This window comes from Mytilus galloprovincialis, chromosome 9, assembly GCF_965363235.1.
Source record: "Mytilus galloprovincialis chromosome 9, xbMytGall1.hap1.1, whole genome shotgun sequence".
Taxonomy (NCBI): Eukaryota; Metazoa; Mollusca; class Bivalvia; order Mytilida; family Mytilidae; genus Mytilus; species Mytilus galloprovincialis.
In genome coordinates, this window is record NC_134846.1 from 42,817,312 (window position 1) to 42,838,968 (window position 21,657).

Consider the following 21,657-nt stretch of genomic DNA (forward strand, 5'->3'; position numbering starts at 1 on the left):
CTTTTTCTATGTGGTGATGTTAGGCTATTGTTTCAGAAAAAGAGAGGAGATTTGAATCCATTAAAACGTTTAATCCCGCTGCAAATGTTTGCACCTGTCTTAAGTCATGAATCTGATGTACAGTAGTGGTCGTTTGTTTATACGTGTTTCTCGTTTCTCTTTTTTTTTTTTTTTTAAATTTTATATAGATTAGACCATTGGTTTTCCCGTTTGAATGGTTTTACACTAGTAATTGTTGGGCCCTTTATAGCTTGTTGTTCGGTGTGAGCCAAGGCTCCGTGTTAAAGGCCGTGCATTGACCTTTAATGGTTTACTTTTTTAAAATTGTTATTTGGATGGAGAGTTGTCTCATTGGCACTCACACCACATCTTCCTATATCTGTTTTCTGAAATCTTCACAATTTTAGCAATTTTGTTAAATTTTAGACGGTTTCTGTCTTAAATGAAAGCGGCCACATTCGTGTTCATTCATAATATTGAAATGTAAGTTGAATTTGATGATAATACATTACATATATAAAGGTTTAGGATAAACACGGATGCGGCCACTTTCAATTTTGACAAACACCATCTCAAAAGTGACTTTATTTTGCATATTTGATAGATTTTTCATATTTAAGCTTGAATCGGACCGTTTTTAATGACTTAATCAGTTAAAATCTTTCACATTAACTAATTGAATCAATTGAATTACACACTTTTAAGTGTTTAAAAAGTGTCCAAATTATTTCGTTAGATGAACCTGTAATTTGAGGCCAAAATCGGCCTTACCGGACCTACTCCTTTTACTGAGAAGACACCAAAAACAATGAATGACATTGAGGTTGTTTGTTGACAATTAAACGATATTACAGCAGTGAATATTATATACTAGTAACTTAAATTCTTCTAAACGTTTGATTTAAAAATAGTTCTTCTTGTTGTGGCTCAAAGTCAGTCGACATTTATGTTATATATTTGTGCATTCAAATAGTGAATGAAACTATACGTCATCTCACTATTATAATAGCTTTTTAAACTCTGACTTATAAAAGAGGAGCAAAAATACCAGAGGAACAGTCAAACTCATAAATCGAAAATAAACAGACAACGCCATGGCTAAAAATAAAAAAAAGACAAACAAACAGAAACAGTACACAAGACACAACATAGAAAACTAAAGACTGAGCAACACGAAGACTTATTCAAATGGTTGTAAAATTTATTTCAGTGAAGTGTTTTTTTGTATGCAGGTATAAAGTTATGACTTCCCTTAAGAACTTAATGCGTTGAGTTACACATGGCCTCACTGACTGGTAACTTCCGGAGATCTCATTGCTTTGTTTTTCCATGTTTAATTAATGAATGGCTATTATCTATTTTGAATTTATTGAACCATAAAATTAATTTTTGACTCTTCACATTGAATAATCCGCGAAGCGGATTATGTAAAATGTGAAGAGTCAAAAAATAATTTTATGGGTCAATAAATTCAAAATAAATCATTGCCATTCATTATATATAAATTTCTATCAAATAAGGCTCACAGAACTTTTTATACTATTTATATTAACAATAACAACGTACTCACATGTTGGCGTATGAATACACAACGTCAGAGTGGGCGTGTCGCCATACAAATTGACAACATTGAAAATAAAACTAATACTTTTAACCAATCAGAAGACAATAAATACACCAAATTTATTTATTTGCTCATGTTTTTGTTTAACCTTAAATTCTGATTATATATCTCAATGATATTGATAGATACATGTAATTTGTTTGCCTAATTTTTTTTAAACACAAGTCCAACGTTTTCCATGTTTTCATGTATCCAATAGCTTTTTTGTTTTTTTTAATTTTTTATTGAAATCTGTACATTTGTTAGTAATGAAAAACATTGAATACTGGTACCTTATTACGGCCTCGTTTATGTTAGCAGTAGAACAAGAAAATTTATATCTGTTAGTATTTGTTAGTTCATTTTACAAAACATTATATCAGCTGTAATTTTACTCAACAGATACTTAAAGTTTTATAGTTTTTTTGTGAATTTAAAGAAAAAAATATTAAAAAATTCAAAACTTAAAACACAAAGAAGAAAAAGAAAATAAATATAATGTTTTGATGAATATATTTTTATTTTGATTAAGAAGTCAACATTACAACATGTTATTCACATATGAATTACAGTAAGACTTTAATTACAATCTAACAAATTAGTAAATTGAATCCACAATTTGTAGAAACTCTCAAGTTTGTTTCTTACTGCTATACATTTCTCTAGATTATAAAGATCTTTTTAGTATTTTCTTCACAGCATGAATTGATAAATCTGTCTGGAAATATCTTGTATTACAAATATATTGTTTAAGACACAGACAAATCAGTTTTGAAATTTCATCCTTGTATACATCACCTAACAAAAAAATATTTTTGGTGAATGAGATACTTATACCATTAGCTAAAAACCATATATATATGTTACAGGGAATTTGTGAAATCAGGGATTTTGTAAAACCACTGAAATTTCAGGGAATTTGTAAAATCACTGAACTGATTAGTGATTTTATAAAATCCCTGATTTTGACTAGTGATTTTACAAATCCCTGAAATAATTAAGATCTTTTTTACAGATTCGCTGATTAAATTCAGGGAATTTGTAAAGTAAATTCATTCATTTTTTTAAGTACTTCTGTGAAAAAAGCCTACTTTGTACAGTAACACTCAATATGTTTGAGGTTTTATTTTAATATCAAGTGAGCAGTTTTCATGCACTAAACAACTGACATACTGTAGAACAATGGCTCAGACACAGATGTCTTTAAATCAAGAGCAAACACAAACACAACAGTTACTTCAAATAATTGAGGGAAAATTGAAGTGCAACATATAGAACTGGGGAAAATATGATGAAACTTTGAAACATGTTGTCAATGAGTCACAGAAAGAAGAGTTCAAGACAAAACAAGCTCTTATATTGTCTTAAAACTACCTTGTTTGTAAGAAAGTTACTATTTATTATAGTTTTTTTCTGTAATTACTGTATAAAATAAAACAAATTATATCAAATTTTTAAAATCAAATATAAAAACGGAACATGAGTTGATTGCTGTCATTAGAGAAGGAAAAACACATATAAAATGTATAAGAAATTGAGTGGGTTAGGGTATGTGATCCAGTGTCAAATATTACATGCATATCAGAGCAAGAGCATCTTATTGCTGAATGAAAATTGATAGATAAAAAGCAAATACGTGTTGTATTATTACATGTATAAATTTACCTACAAAATAACATTTATTTCACAAAGTAATAATGAAAAAAGACAACAGAAAATATAGGTAAGATTACTTAGTTTTGTACTTCCATGTTTATAAAGTTCTAACCAAGCAAAAATAAAAACGTTTTACTTACTTTGGTCATATATCAGATAAATTTATTCTATCACAAAGTGATATAACTTGGAATAAGTTTCTTAACTTTCTCAACTCTTTTAATCCAAATAAAGTAAATATTTTATTTAATGTAGGTATGAAGTTCTTCAATTTGAAGATTTGAAAAATCGTTAAAAGCGGTATTCATCAGATGAAGATGTATTAAAAATACTATGTATGTCTTGAAGACATGTACAGCATAGTTCAGAAAATTCACATATCAATAGGTCATGGTGGTAGGGACAAAATGGTATTAAAAGTACGCAAATCTTTCATTCAAAGCTTTAGAACTTAACAAGAAACTTTGACAGGAATGGCAACTAAAAAAGCTTAGAGCTGCTACAGTAAAGGTATTGTTGTTAAGTCTATGATAAGCAAAGAGTTCAATTTTCCTAGTACAGGTTAATTTGATACAGACATGCATTAAAAAGCAAGGCAATTATGTAACAGTAGATGTCACCCAAACTTGCCATGCAAAAATAAGTAAATTAACAGTGGTCAAAATATTCGTTAACATGCCTTTTAGTCATTAGCATTATACACTAGTTCTAGCTCATAGTGTTTAATAAACAAATATATTTCAAACTCATTAGTGATCATTAGTCTATTATTATCTTAATAAGAAAAACACATTTCTAATAGCAAGTTATACTTAATTGAAATCAGGGATTTAACAAAATCCCTAGCTCTCTTTTAAGTGATTTTGTAAAATCCCTAAAATTTCAGCGATTTTACAAAACCACTGAAACTGTTAGTGATTTTACAAAATCACTGATGAGTCCAGTGATTTTACAAAATCACTGATTTTACAAATTCCCTGTAACATATATATTTTGTCTATAAAATTCTGGACATTTTCACAATTCAATAGTACATGTTCTATAGTTTCTATTTCTTCCTTACAAAAATTACATAGTTGACTATTAATGATATTAATTTTAAACAAAAAATTGTTTGTAGCTAATAATATCCAATGATTTACTCTAAACTGTAACCATTGTAATTTTGTTTTATTAGTAACTGCAAAAGGGAGTTTGAAAATTTGTCTCCAATCTAATTCATCAAGTTTCAAAGTTTCATTCCACTTTTTATTTCCATAAAGAACCTCTTTAGGTATTAACATTCAATATATATCTTGAGTTCCCTTTTTTCTTTTTAAAATGGTTTGTACTATTGAGGGAATAAAAGGTTCTGCGAGCTTATTATATCCCCTTGAATATAGCTTCTTTGTCTGAATTAATACTATATGATACTATCAAACATCATTATATTGCCAGAAATATAAAATTTGTCTTTAATATCCCCATGTATCTAATATGTTGATGTTATACCATTTTTCTTGATGGTTTGATGATTTAAGTAGATTAGAGCTGTTTGAATTTGAAGTTTTCTTCTGTCACTGCTAACAAAGTTTAACAGACTAATTCGGCCGGAAAATATATTTGAAAGTAAGAAATTGTCTACTATGTTTATTGTTTTTTTAATGAATATCTAATTCATAAACATCTGATTTTTTCACCTACATAATAAAAAATATAAAAATAACATTATGGACATGATTAACATACTATTAGTGAATATGTTGTTTTAGTTTATAACCATAATTAAAACACAATTTCTTTTCACTTCTCAGACCTAAATACCAAATTTTCCCTCTGGAGTCAAACTTCTAAAATGTATGCTTTATTAAATTTGCAAAGTTTATGTACACATCTGCGCAATTTCTGTACTTGCTGGTGGAAGGCCACAGTCATCTGGTTTTACCCAATGTGTTGGTCTGACCATATTCATACTAGCTATGCTCGGTTTTCTAGGATGTTTCTGTCTACTAAGCCTTCTGAAAATAAATAGAAAACATATAATGTATTCAAATAAGCTATTCTTATACGTACAGGTATTTCACATCCAATTTTTTATGGAAAAATTCTTTATAAAGCACAAAAATGTCAGTATTCACCTCAGAAACTAACAAAACCTTTCAATAGACTTATCAAGAAGGGATATAGTTACGAAACTGTTGTCAGGTCACTAAAGATTGCTTATTTTGGCGTTAATATTGATTCACTTATAGGGTCTTTGCATCGGAACTTAACACATTTATTAAAAAAAAACAGTTGTCGGCATGACACGGGTTATGTTCTTCTCATATATGTTATGATGGTATGATACTAAACCCCTAACGGGAAAGATTGTGCCTGATATTCATATGATGAAATCATAATCTTTCAATCAGTATAATTGAAGTCTGGAGCTGGCATGTCAGTTAACTGCTAGTATTCTGTTGTTATTTATGAATTATTGCCATTTTGTTTATTTTCTTTGGTTACATCTTCTGACATCAGACTCGTACTTCTCTTGAATTGAATTTTAAATGTGCGTATTGTTATGCGTTTACTTTTCTACATTGGCTAGAGGTATAGGGGAGGGTTGAAATCTCATAAACATGTTTAACCCCGCTGCATTTTTGCGCCTGTCCCAAGTCAGGAGCCTCTGGCCTTTGCTAGTCTTGTATTTTTTAATTTTAGTTTCTTGTGTACAATTCGGAAATTAGTATGGCGTTCATTATCACTGAACTAGTATATATTTGTTTAGGGGCCAGCTGAAGGACGCCTCCGGGTGCGGGAATGTCTCGCTATATTGAAGACCTGTTAGTGACCTTCTGCTGTTGTTTTTTCTATGGTCTTGTTGTTGTCTCTTTGACACATTCCCCATTTCCATTCTCAATTTTATTAAACATGTGAATTGATGATAGAAAAGGTAGAACAAATTATAAGTAAACATAACTGATTTTGAAGAAAGGAAATTATGATCGGTATTTGATTTTCACTTTTCAACTTGTTAACTTGGTTTATGATAAAAAAAATTATGTCCCTTTCAGATTTCTTCCTGATTTTTGACTGTTTATTTTAAACATTTACTATGGCATCAATCCATTGTTAACTTCATTTGTTTTATTTTGACGATTGTTGAGTTGACATACATACAAATGATGAAGATATAATATTTCATTCAGTTTAATTGAGGTCTGAAGCTGGCATGTCAGTAACTGCTAGAAGTCATTTGTTAGTTTATGTATTATTTTCATTTTTCTGTTAACTAGACATCAGGCTCGGACCTCTTTTATTCAAAGTTTTAGTGTGCGAGTTGACTGTTCTCTTTTGTTGTTTGTCTGAGGTTTTTTTGGTATAGACTTTTCAGACCTGTTTTTTTTTATCATCGTTAAGTGTTCTTCCAACTTACATGTCATGTAATTTGCGCTTTATATTTTGTTAAAAAGTCTTTATATAGGTGATTACAATGTAACTTATACTGTAATATTTGTTGATCAAATGTGGTCCATGTTAATTACTCAATAGCGAAAATGTTCTCTTGGTAATCTATAATGCACGTTACAAACTTTGCGAATAAACACATACCTAACATAATTTCTGTATTTCATCAAGACTACCGATGTCACTATAATTGTAACAATTAACAACGATGCAACAATCACTGGAACTAATATTGCAGTTAAACCTGAAAAAGAAAAAAAAATACTTTCATCGTCAAAACAAACAAACACATCTAAACTCGCTGCATATTAATGCACCTATTCTTAGTCAGAAACCTGTTGTGCAGTGGTTGTCGTTTGTTGGTGCGGTACATAAGTGTTTCTCGTTTCTTTTTTTCCCCTTAATATAGAGTAGACCTTTGTTTTCCTGTTTAAATTGTTTTACACTTGTAATTTTGGTGCTCTTTATAGCTTCCCGTTCGGTTGGATAGAAAGACGCTCAATGGCACTCATACCATATTTATATTAACATAATAATGATGAGACATAATCTTTCAATCAGTTTAATTGAGGTCTGGAGCTGGCATATCAGTAACTGTTAATAAACCTTTGTTGAATTATATATCATTGTCACATTGCTTAGGTTCGTCTTTTATAACATTAACGGTACCACATTTTATGCACCAGATGCGCATTTTGACAATTAATGTCTCCTCATTGATGCTCGAGGCCAAACTATTTGAAAATCCAAAGATTATTAAAAATATGAAAAGCTATAAACCAAAAAGGACAAAACGTTTAGCCAAAGCTGGGCAAGGAATCCGAGCTTTGCAAGAGGGAGATACATTACTTACTTGAAGTCTCACTAGTCATTGCACTTGAACTGGATGGTGCACTAGTAGATGTTGAACTTGAAACTGGACTTAATAAGGTAGAAGAAGAAGTTTCAGTGATGTTTTCTAAAATGACATGAAATTAACCTTTGTATGTAATAGAAAATAATGACAATAGACAAATAAGAACACTAAATAACCAGGAGTATATTTCAAACGGGAGTTCTATTCATATTAGATACAATTGGATATTTTATTTCATTATTAAATTACACACTATGCAATCGGAAGTACAATATACGAATCAAAATACCACGGAATTTTTTTTATCTCTTTTTTATTTTCATAACTTTCAAACTCTCCTGTTTGAAACACACATATTTCAAAACCTTAAAAAATCTCGTTTTAATATAGAAAAGTAGTTTATTATCTTTTAAAAACTCATAAGTCAATTAAGAAGATACAAACAAAACGTTATGACAGAGAGTTTTTTGTTGGCTTCATTGTGAATTGTCTTTATTAGCATCGAACAGTTTACCATTAGACGTGTATTAAACTAGGCTTCACCAACTAATCTTTTAAGATATATTTTCTATGTATTCATCTTAAAAGATTTTGCAGTTAACATTTATTAATTTTCTATATTGGTTTTTCTTTTCTTGTTTTATAAAACTATTAACTGTAATAACACATCATAAAGATTTACCGTCTATGTTGACAATAATTTTCCCACTTTTTTCTACATTTTTAATGTAGCATAATATTTATAATATTTTATGATAATAAGAATATTTGCCACTTACCAGAACAATCAGTTAAATTTCTGAATGCTCTGTACAATGTATTATACCCATTTGGACAAGCTTCACATCTCTGCTGTCCTGATTCATTCAGGTATGTACTTACAGGACACAGAACACACAGCTCTTCACTCCAATATGTACCAGTAGGACACGCCACTAAAATAAGTTTGGTTATAATAAAACACTCATGCAACCACGTATCCCATATTGCATGATAGGACCCGACACTACTTTAGTGTTTTGCAGTTAAGCTTCGGATGGTCGATTTAAGATACATATTTATTCATTTATATATTGATATATTTACATTCTAATTCTTCATCAATAGATCTAGTTGTTATGACAGATCATCAGGGTTCCAACTGACAATTTCCTGTTTAAGTCTTTAACTTTAATCTTATAAGCATATCTCCTACACTCTTGTGTTTGCTATACTCATCAATTGGTGTTGTATTGAATTTTTGTTGTTCACAATCTTCGTCAAACTATAATAAATGTCATTGTGTCATAATACTTTTCTTTAGTTTACGTATATATGGATAACATTTAGTCATTAAAACTAATGGAATATTTTGTTTTGCTTTTGATTTGTTTTATTGTAATAATTCAGTACGGTCCATTGATAAAGCGTCAGTAATACTGTTATCTATTTCCACGTTATCATAATCCCTATCTAGTAATTTCACTTTAAATTAGTTAGATTGTGTTATGATAAAAACACCCATGTAAACAGCATCCTATATTGCATGATAGGACACAATATGTTATAATAAAAAACACAACATGCAACCACACATCCTATATGGCATGACCCGACATTAATAGTGTTTCGGCAGTTAAGATTGGGATGGTCATTTAACAATAACAAAACCATATGCAGTACACATTTGTCCTACACCAGATGATGCGCATAACCGACTGTTTATGTCTCTTTAATGAGGCCTGATGCAAAATTATTTGAAAATCCAAAACTGAATACACACGGGGAGGAGACGGTAAAACAAACTAAACGCTCACTTGGTTTCAACAATTGTCATTCACTACCGAAATATAGACTTAGATACATTATTTTCTATAAGAGTATAATTTTTGTTGGATCTTGATTTGCTAATCATTTGTGCTTTTTACAGAATCTATCTTGTCTAAAGATTTTGATACAGTTCCAATACAGTGTGTAGTATTGTTTTCGAGATGATTGGCAAAATTTATAAATAGAATGTAAAATAAAAATCATTTATTGTCAGTAACTCCTAAAATCATTCAAAAGGTATTTATATATTAATTATATATCAATCAATTGGAAACCCAAATTAAAAATACTGATGGATCTAGTTGACGATTATGCCAGACCACGAGTACCTACGTCTTTTTCATTTGTTTAACCCATTATAATTTAGTACGCCAGACGCGAGTTTCGTTTACATAAGACCCATCAGTGACGCTCAGATTAAAATAGTTATTAAACCAAACTATTACAAAGTTGAAGAGCATTGAGGACCCAAAATTCCCCAAAGTTGTGCCAAATATCGAACTGTGCCCACTTCTTGCCAACTTGTTGTTTTATTCATATAAGGCTAAATTTTAACTTTACTTTTTGCTATATTGATGCTCTCTAACTAAATGATTCAACATTGATGACTATGATGAACGCATCTTTCCCATCGAGCTGAAGATAAGGAATACTACGGACACTGTAAGGTCTGCCTCATATCTTGATTAACATCTAGATATTGACAACGAGGGTCGGTTGACAACAAACATTTAGGAAAAAAAGCTTCCCAATTATGAACTTTTCATTGCTATATTGCAATATTCCAGCAGATACTGTTTCCCAGTTTTAACATATCAGACAAAAACATAATGTAAAAGTCAAGAACCGTCAATTAACGCATTGAATCTACAAAAAAATACAACACGTTATCAATTTGATGCATCCAAGATGCTTTTTCTAGATTTACCTACAACAGGAACGCGCATTGTCGATAATTTCAATGCTCTTCGACTTTGTACCTGTTTTGCTTCATAATATTTTTGAAAAAAGCGTCAATGATGAGTCTTATGTAGACGAAACGCGCGTCTGGCGTACTAAATTATAATCCTGGTACCTTTGATAACTACTGAAAGTCAAGGATGTATAAGATCAAAAACATATGAAGAGCTATATAATCACAACAGTTTTTAAAAAATAGCGAAAACCATCTGGGGTTGACGTTGTCTGAGGGAGTTGAAAACTTAGTTTCTTAATTTATAAACGGCCAATTTTAAAAAGGTTCGTAATAAATCATGTCATAAACGAAGTACTGACTTCTAAGTAGTGATATTCACTAGAGGTATCTACCTAGTGCTGTTTCAGGAGTCATCTGAAAAGTAGGGTGACAATTAACGGTAGGAGAAAACTGACATTACTAGAAGTATCGCCCCTGTCAATTGTTGTGCTCTGTTATGGTTGTCAAGTTATAAATAAGTTGATGCTATCAGCATCATCTGGCATAATCATCATTTAGATTGTATGATTTTCGGTGAGTTGTAACAATTACAATATGTAGCTAAAATCTTAATCGCATTTCCGTAAATTTGTTAAATTCTTTAAACAAATTCATACATAAATATAAAAGCCTGTTAGATAGACCTGAATTCGAAAAAAGTTTCTATCAAAATTTAGCTTATAGCTCATAAGCACATTGCATGGTTTGATTTATTCAAAATTCTTAAGCTATCAACTAAAGAATTTGCCTACCTTTACATATACATTACAGGTTAATAAATACACAATGTTGCGTCGCTTTCAAAGAAAAAAACATTGTTGACATCTTCCCACAAACTGCTTCATATTCTACTTCCCCTGGAGAACAGCTGACATTAGACGAAAAGTCGATATTTGAAACATTTGTTGTATATACTTCACCATTGACATTGATAGTATAAAAGTCTGTCGTTTCGTTGATCATTTTTTCTGCCGTTGTAACTTGGTCTATATATATGTTAATAAGTTGGGCTAATTCCTCTGAAACTGAAAGTACAAATGAAAGATTGCACGTGTCCTTATAGCCTATATTTTAGAAACGAAACACACATCCTGACACGCAGTAATCTTATTGTAGTTAACAAAGATCTTAATGTTTTGTTTTTTTAAAGTCGATAACAATAAATGCATATAAACATGTAAACAAATTAAACATATATAAATGAATTAAACTTCCTTTCACATAAATAAGATTGTGCCCATTTCAAATTACTGATTTCATAAAGTCTGTGAATCTAACATATAATTTGCTGTAAAATGTTGCAAGAAAACAGCTGATGTTTTTTTTTTTTTTTATTAATACCTATTTTAGATGCATAAAAGTCCTCCAAATCCAAAGCATTACTTTCAGAAAGTGTGGATGTAAATGTCACAATAACTTCGAGGTCTGGTGTAGATCTACGTCTTCTGTCAAGTCCGCCACCACAGCCATTTATGTCAACAAATACCTGACATGTTGCATTTTCAACGCATTGTAGACTTTGAACTCGTGATTCCATTTCAGTTTTTATTTCATTTTCATTTGAACAACCAGAGCTGTCATAATTAAATGCATACTTTGTTTGAAGTTTTATTGGAGTCCTAATTGCTGTATAAAATGAAATCAATGTTGAAAAATGAATTATTGCAGTGAGAATCGATAACTTTTCAAAAAATTAAAATCCACATAAAGAAGCAATAATACAAAAAAGACGTTTAAAATCCAGAATGATTTCCCCCATGTGAGTTTGTTTATGTAAATATTATTCGGTACAATCAAATGTATAACTAAGATTCTCGGTTACGGTAATTTATCTGAATCCGTTAATGCTCTTTAACGTCGTACTTTATCTGGCTTTTTCTGATTCGAGCGTCAATGATGAGTCTTTTGTAGGCGAAACGCGAGTCTGGCGCAGATGTAAATTTTAAGTCCATTTTCCTTTTCATATCAAAAACTTTATAAAATCAAAAAACGTTAGAGATCAATGGTGGCAATTAAATCGTTTATTCCAGCAAAATTTCTTGTTCATTTGTTCAAATGTTGTTTTTTTTTAGAATTCAAGGTAAAACACATTTATTGTTTTTTAAAACAACATTTTTGATTAAAACAACATGAAAGGGTTGTGGTATTTTAAGAATTAGAAATTTGATTTGAAAATGTCCATAAAATTATACGATTGAATTCATATGAAACGGGTTACTAGGTATTATAAATTATTGAGCCATTGCATGAATATAAATACCAAAACAAGTCATCTGTATTTTATATTTATAATGAAGGAGGGACGAAAGATACCAAAGGGACAGTCAAACTCATAAATCTAAAATAAACTGATAAACTTATAAGGTATAATCGACAAAGATTATTTCGTTCTGTAATTATTGATCAACACCTTTGGCTGCTAACGAGTTTAAGCACAAAGCTTTACCGATTAGTGATTATACTAGATGAAAAATCAACACAGAATCATGAAGATTGTACCAATACGAGAGATGAAAGAAAAGAGGGACGAAAGATACCAAAAGGGACAGTCAAACTCATAAATCGAAAATAAACTGACAACGCCATGGCTAAAAATGAAAAAAGACAAAAAGACAAACAATAGTACATATGACACAACATAGAAAACTTAAGAAAAAACAACACGAACCCCACCAAAAAACTAGGGGTGACTGAACATCTGGAAAAAACAAAGGGTTTTCATTAGAAAGTAAGTCCTTGTACACGTTTTATTAATATTTGAACCATTTGAAGTTTTAAACAAAATTGCCCGATTGTTAAAATTTAAGTACGACATTTATGCGATGTAAACATAGTATCAATATCTTAAATATTATATAAAGAATACTTACGAGCACAAGCTGGTGGTGTACCAGACCACACATAATTGGTAGTTGTTCCACATTCATATTTATCATTTGGTCGGTGCTCAGGTAGAAAAACGTATCCATTTTTACACGTCACAGTGCATGATATATGGTCATTAATGATGGTACAGTTAAACTCGTTCTTGAACTGTTTTATTTCATAATACGGTTTGCAAACTGAAATAATGTATTTAAGACATCAACATCGCTATTCTAATACAATTTATATTGTAATGTTCACACCAGAATTGTTTACAAAAACATTTCCGTTCTTATATTTTATTCCTTGCCTTCATGACAAAGTTCCTTTTGCTCCTAGTGTATATTTCTCAATCGGTTTGATTATCAAATGTGTTATCATCTGTACATTGGTTTGTATTCCCTGTACATGAGATTTGTTCACAAGAGTAAACTACATGCAGGGTTAATTTAAGTGTTCTTTGAAAATAACTTTGTAGTTAATCTCTAAAGCAGTTAGAGGCAATTCATCCTTTGTGTAGGATGCGGGCATTTTTGTTGGAGATGTTTTTTTAAAATAAATCACTTGTTATAAAAAAAGTTTTGGAGATGAAGTAAAAAAAACATTTTTTTTCCATTTAAATATATAAAGTAGTAAAATTGAGTTTCACAAATGATAAACATCTTGTTCCTGTATATATATGTTTTTCTTTGATTTTGCTTAAATCGAAATAATTGTTTGTTTAAACCTCAAATCCCCTTCCAAATGCAAATAACTCAACGAAATATCTCTTCACTCTCCTAACGATCATTTACGTTTATATATAAATATTGACCTAGAGTGTCACTTAAAAGGCCTAAATGTTGCAAAAAGCGCATCTGGTACAATTTATGTTATGACTGCTTCTAGCTGATCCTGTACTAGTGACCTGTTAGTCCCTGAAAGTATCACTTGCCCATCAGAAATCACCTTTTTGTTTTTGATTTGTTGTTCTAAAATTTTGAAAAACCCTTTCAAATTAAGGACTGTATTATACGCTGTGGTAAATATAATCTTTTTAAACATTTTGTTTTAGATTTTTTACGTTTGTTGAAGGTATAAGACTGTTATAAATCATGTTATGGCATCAGGCATCACTACAGAGATATGAGTTATCGAAATTAGCAACTGGTTCTGTAAAACTAGTACGTACCGTTAATTATATTTAAAGACTTAGTATTGAATTGATTTTATAAGATAAATAATGACAAGCAAAACTGATTTATCATATATAATACCATATTGAATGTTGAATAAGTAATACCTGGACATGAATCCTCATTGCAATTTCCAACACCAGTGTCACTACCGACGCAAACTTGTCCATCAGGTTCAGGATGAGGATTGTCACAAAATCTAACACGTGATCTATTACCACCATCACAGGACTTCGAACACTCAGACCATCCAAACCAGGAACTCCATCCACCATTGACTAGATATTTTAATGATATAAAAGATATTGACATTTATGCTCATAAACGCTGACTGATATAAACACATCAACATGAGAGAGTTATAATGCGTTTTTTACCACTTATTCTTTATACGGAATAGTAAGTAACAAGTTTTTGTTCTTTTCAAATTACAGTACAATTTTAAATTACCACTAAGAATTGTCCGTTTAACACAGCTTTATATTACGTTAATAAAAAGTAAGTAAAATTAAGAATGTAAATGAGTTATATGTCAAGGAGACCGACCAAAAAGCAAGAAACAGACGAAATACCTATTTCTTTTTCACAAAAAGAACTTTTATATCCAAACACACAATGACATGTATAATTTGTTAGTTGGCTTTCACACGTGGCTCCATTGGTGCAATTATTTCCGATACAAAAGTCTGGTGGTGTCTGACAGTTACTACCTCTATATCCATTTAAACAGGTACAATTATAACCATTTTTCTTGTTGTAGCATATGTTGCCGTCTCCACATGGATTTGAAGTGCACTCATTTATTTCTGAAATGTGATACTTATCTAATTGAAATTCGAAGAATTATTTTTAACAGACAGAACGACACAAATATATGATAGTTTAAAAGTGTTCTCCCAATATTGTTTTTTTTACATCTATATTGAATGCATTTCAAGCTATCACTGTGTACAACTAGACTGTTATTCACCATAAAGTCTATTGTTCCTATACGTAATTCACATCGAAACACACAAGTACCAAACGATTTTACTGGTTTTGCTTATAACAGACATGTAGAATCATTTACCGGGAGTTCCTTCAAACACTTGTCAAAACAGAAGAAAAAAGAAAGAAGCCAAATCATTTAATTTCCCATTCAGATATAATGATGATGTTCTTCCCATAAATTATCAAAAATTTACAGATTAAGTGTCATTAATATATCCTCAAGAACAAGAACTCAAAGAAACAACAAACACGGCTTCCTCCGCCTCAATTTCAGACTTCTACCTCGAATTTGACAAAGGCGGTGATCTCAGTACAAAAATCAGACAAACTAGACGATTCTAATTTTGAAATTATCAATTTCTCTTCCTAAGTACCAATACTGCAACTTAATTGCATATGGGATTGTATATTTCCCAACTCATTCGGTATTCAAAAACTTGCCGCTGCTACTCAGACTTTGTAAAACTTCACCCGTGTCTGAGCAGAAAGTTGATTAACCATGGTTTTGTCAAAGATCGCCTCGTAAATTTTCTTAAAGTCCAGCGGAAGATACTATTACCTTGTTGATAAATATTCCGTATCAACTTCACAAATATTACGTGATGGTTCTGGTGTATAGTTTCTTGGTCATGACGTTGTTTATCCTCCTAATTACATTTTATAGTGTTCTTTTATTTGTCTTTTGTAAATTATTTACGTTAACTGTTTGATCCATTTTTGGTTATATCCGTCAGACTTGAATCGGAACATGTACATGTACATCCCGTTATTGTGTTGTTGTAATGTGGTCATTTTTTGTATTCTAGTGTTTCCTTTGTCCGTGTATGCTTTGTCTAAATAACATTTTGTTTTGCTGGTATATTTGTTTGTTAATAAAGTAATTATGTTTAACACACAATGCTGACTGAATCACCCATATTTTTTACATTTTTACCTATTACTGTGGAATTATTAATATTCGTTGGATACAAATTTTCGTGGATTCTGTTCGACCTGGGAAACTACTAATTAAAACTTTGCCGAAGCCAAGCAATTAAATATCAACGACTATGCAAGTTTTCCCAAATCCACGAATTTTGGTAACCACAGTACGTCTGCTTGTAAATGTTCTGCACATACATTGTTGTCACAATAATGGAATTAACGCGTCTGTCATACGAATAAGAGGTTAACCTTACTTTAAAAGCAGGTTTAATCGAGCATTTTCTACATATCAAAATGCCTGTACCAAGTCAGGAATATGACAGTTGTTTTCAATTCGTATGATGTGTGCTTGCCAATTGTTAAGGGATCTTCCAATTTAATTTTCATTTGAGTTCGGTATTTTGTGGTTTTATTTTTTGCACGAAGAAAACTTTGAAATATTTCAAAAAGAGTCTTTTTAAGTTGTTAATATCTAAATTTTGCAAAATCTTTTAAACAATGTGAAATTTTCATTGCCAGTTCATATTTACTAAAAATGGAACAGGTTGTTGCTCATCCTTATCAGTTTTAACAAAAAGAAAATTGCTTTTTTCATCGTTCAAATAAGCAGAGCAGAAAAGTATATTTCAATGTTTTTCCAGTACTCTTACCATCACATCGAGATTCCAGTAATTCAATACCACTGGTTTCTATGGCTAGGAACTCTGACATCGTGTATACTGAGTTTGTTGTTACCGGTGTACAAGTCCTGGTGTGGACATCTGATGTGTTATGTGTAGCCAGTAATAATCCTGACACGTAAATTTCTGAAAAAGACGAACCAAAATCGACTGAAAGTTGAATCAGAAAGAATGATTATATCTTAAAATTAAAAAAAAAAAGTTTATATTACAGTGTCAAAGTATTACTTGCACTGAGTACCACCAACTTGCTCCTGTTTTAACGATTGTATATATTTGAGTTTATTTTAGGCAGTAATCGACTGTCCTAACTGGTTGGACTCTGCATTGTTTATCAGAATTAATTTATATTTTGATCATTTACACACTTATAACTGAAAATGGATTGAAAATTTTAAAAGAGTAATCATGCTATGTAATTTTAAAGCATTATCGCATAAAATAGTTGACGCTTTTAATACATACGATCCTACAGTTGAATGTGCTTTTGAAAGATTTAGTTTTTAAACTTATTAGCGTCTATCGTACTTTCCATTTTTCATTTTTTTCATTCATTTTATTTGCGTTTGATTGATCTTTTATTTATATTCATATGTCGAAAAGTACATTTGATGCAGTTAAATAAGTACCGTTAATATTATTACAAAAATTTAATTGTGTATATTGTTGGTGAAAGCATACAGTTGAGACCAGGTTTAACCTTTAAACTTCGTTTTTTAAATTCTTCTATCTAACTGTTGATACCAGCGTTTTTGATTAGATGTTTGCAGACATTACGTATATGAGAACAGTTGTGTAACAGCACAACATAAAACATAATACCAATTTCTTGCGTATATGAAAACAGTTGTGTAACAGCACAACATAAAACATAATACCAATTTCTTGCGTATATGAAAACAGTTGTGTAACAGCACAACATAAAACACAATGCCGATTTCTTGCGTATATGTTTCACTCCAGGTGTAAAACTAAAAAATGTGTTAAAAAATATCTTGATAAGTCCGACTTATAATACTCTTTAAAACAATGGCTATACTTCTTTATTTTGTCTATTGTTGAATATTGAATAATGACTTCGAGATGTCGTTTGTTTTTCTTTGACGTTATGTTGTTTTCTCTTTCACATACACTTACATGTATGTCATTTATCAACATGCATAGGAATGACACATTACTATGTAGATCGATTCAATTAACTTTTTACCCAAACTTTAATATGCATGATACCTAATTCGGGCTGAAAGAAATCTATATGGAAAGTATGCATAAATGCTTGAACCCTACAAAACATGTACATGTATAAGTGAAAACAATTAAATCCTGAATTCATTATTTATTCATATTGGACAACGATTAAAGACGACTACACTCAATCGGGTTTACTTTTAACAATACATGCCGTCACATTGGACGTCGATTAGAGTATCAAAATATTGGACGTCGATTTGCGAATGTGACGTCAGATTTGGACATCGATTTGAGAAACGGACGTCGATTTGAGGAACGGACGTCGATTAGAGGCCGGACGTCGATCTGAGTCTAACATATATATATACCGTAGGTTGTGGGACCCCTAAAACAAAAGAATGCAATGTTGCACTCTTTTGCTTTAGGGGTCCCATCAAAATTACCTGAAAATATATACCATAGGTTGAGAGTCCCGAATCAAAGGACAAAATCAAAATCTCAAACACATCAAACAAATGGATAACAACTGTAATATTCCTGGCGTAGTACAGGTTTTTTTCTTATGTAGAAAATGGTGGCTTGAACCTGGTTTTAGTGTACTAAACCACTTATTTGTATGACAATTGCATCAAATTCTATTATATCATACCTTGTATCATAATCTTAAATCAAAATAAAAACAAACAAATGTTTAACAGAAAAGAACAAAAAGGCACAAATTTAACAACCGCATTAATCGCTTACTTATTTTTGTATTTTATCTATCTATGTTTAATCCACCCATAAAGGATTAAAACAGAAACCAAATAAAAGAATGTGAGGACGTTATTTGATACACTTACAACAGGTAAAGAAGTAAATATTTTATATTATTACAAAAAAGCACTTTTATGGATCAGGATTCCTAAAGTAAAATCCAAAAATGCCAGGACATCTTAAGTGACAGAATGCCATTATAGCACCCGGTCATAAACCAATATTTACAGAACTAAGCTCACTGTTTGACTGTTTCCAAACAAAAATGACTTTGATCCAAGATTTTGATTTAAATTCGTCCACCGATTTCATGGCATTATCGCTTAAATAAAAAAATGTCAAAATATACACTTCTGTCTAAAAGTACTTTTAAACAAGATATTTTTTAACATAAATTGGAGTCACCAATAATCCATCGAGTCACTTATGAATCTAATGAATTATGGAAAAACAAGCTCGAAAAAATGAAATCACATAAAATCAAACGAAACGAAGTCGGCTGTCTTAATTAATTACGCGTCTCATGTCATGTGTATCCACACTCAGGCAAAATGTTCAACCAGGAAATAGGACACAGTTTGTTATGAACAAGTCAGTTAACTTTATGGTATAAAATAAAATTATCGTGAAAAGTATTCTTCTTAGTGTAATCATCAATAAATTCGTGATTTCTGACTTGACGTAATATGACTTTTAAAATGCTTTGCTGATCAATTGAGATTTGGATTACAAATGCTGTGAAAGAGACGATGTTACTATTTAAACTCATTTTTATAACAATAATTAATTCCGGTATTTTTGAAAATACACAATCGCAAAAGGATCTGGTTACTTGCCGCTGACATAACATTATTTTTATATATCCAGCATTCGAGTGATGCTTTTAAATCTATTGAGATTTGGTATGATTTCAAATGAGATAACTTTTCACTAAAGCCGAGAGAAAGTTGATGTATACAACTATAGGTTCTGTATTGAACAACAAACATGTGACGAAGCAATGAATGTGTTTTTAATTTTATAGATGTTTTTGTGTCCTTTTATTAAATAGTTTCTTTTAAAATTGTTACACGATGGTGACTTCTGTACCCATATTTTAACTATTTTATTTATCATATCTGTTTAGTTCAAGCATCATTATAAATATAACGGAATTTGATGAGACTGTCGTACAAAGTGAGAGGTTTAGCGCTATAAAACCAGGTTTAATCCACTATTTTCTACATTTGAAAATGCCTGTAACTAGTCAGGAATATGACAGTTGTTGTCCGTCTTTGATGTGTTTGGTCATTTGATTTTGCAATGTGATTAGGGACTTTCTGATTTGATTTTCCTCTGAGTTCAGTATTTTTGTGATTGTACTTTTTTTTCAACATAGGGCAGACTCCATACCGTATATTAATCAATATATTGTTTATCACATACCCAGAATGAGACACAGTCAAAGTTTTTCCCACATCAAATGTGAATCCTTTTATTTTCATTGTGATAAATGAATTACAGTTTTCAGGGCAAAATATCCAGAAGCTGAGTACAAAATCATCGGAGCTTGTAGTAACAGGACTAAAGCTGATCAGCGTATTTTCGGGAATCATGACATCAAAATCTGGAACAGACAATACATTTTTAATAACTAATTATTATTGCTTTCAACATATCTAAACATAGTTAACCAAAACATGTGGACAATTATGTTTTATATTGATTTTTACGGAACTTATTTTCTTACTTTCAAATTATCTTGTATAAGGTACGTACCGCCAATTTCATCTTTTGTGTTAACATGTTTTTTCTCAGAATATTTATTTCTTATAATTTTTCATTGTTATATTTGAAAGTGTATTAACATTAATAAAATATATTCAAGATATGCATACTGTTTTACAGCATTAGGTTTATTAAAAAAATCCTTTACCTAATCTGATTTTAATAATAACAATACCTTTACAATCTGAAGCATCAGTAGCACCCACTGTAGATGTAAATGTTTCCTCTGCACATTCCAAACAAGCGGAAGATCCTTCTAATGGTTGATATTTCCCAATCCCACAAACTGAACATGGAACTACACCAGTACTTGAGTAAGTTCCTGGTTGATACAGTAATCGATGTAAAAGGGTAAAATTTTCAGTATACCCTGTCAAGTATATATACCCTAATATAAGTTTTACTTGTAACTTTCTTCGGTTATAAGTTTATAAGTGAACAAAAACGGTCTTTAGATTTAGTAGTATAGATTGATGGTTAATATCAAACATCTAGCAAAATTTAGAAGCCGTTCTGATCCGAAATTAAATGAGGTCATTCATAACATCTTTTGAGGAAGCGCTGTAAAAGGCGAAAAGAAATTTGCAAATTTATCAGACCAAAGAAAATGTCAACAATTCAATGCAGTCGCTAATATATAAGAAGACAAGACCACTAGCGCATCAATCTTCGAAGTGGTTAAAAAAATATTCATATTTAAATAACATTTTAAAAACCTTGCAAAATAAAATTTTAAAATACACAGAAAGAACATTAAAGTAAATTTTCATAATAGATTTATTTTATATATGTTATATATAGTTTTAGGATTTTAATTAACTCAATCTATACGTTATAAAGAACCTGTAAGATTTTAATGGCACTCCGATTTCGCCCGCTCTTCGAAACTGATAAATCGATTGAGAAAAAAAAATCCAGGTTAAAAACTAAAACTGAGGGAAACGCAACAAATATAAGAGGAGAACAACGACACAACAAAAACACAACGTTAAAATGTA

The 21,657-nt window shown here is 30.7% G+C and overlaps 2 protein-coding genes across 4 annotated transcripts in view; one reads left to right on the top strand and one right to left on the bottom strand.

Moving 5' to 3' along the window:
* The window catches only part of LOC143045037 (uncharacterized), a 200,909-nt gene that overhangs the window by 36,757 nt on the left and 142,495 nt on the right, over positions 1-21,657 (top strand). The gene's annotated exons all lie outside the window — the stretch shown is intronic.
* The window catches only part of LOC143046433 (uncharacterized), a 62,989-nt gene continuing 52,081 nt past the window's right edge, over positions 10,750-21,657 (bottom strand). The window contains exons 12-14 of the mRNA XM_076219596.1: positions 14,459-14,629; positions 13,182-13,373; positions 10,750-10,763 (exon numbers count right to left, since the gene is read on the bottom strand). Coding sequence (XP_076075711.1) covers positions 10,750-10,763; positions 13,182-13,373; positions 14,459-14,629 — 377 coding nt within the window. The remainder of the gene's footprint in view (positions 10,764-13,181; positions 13,374-14,458; positions 14,630-21,657) is intronic.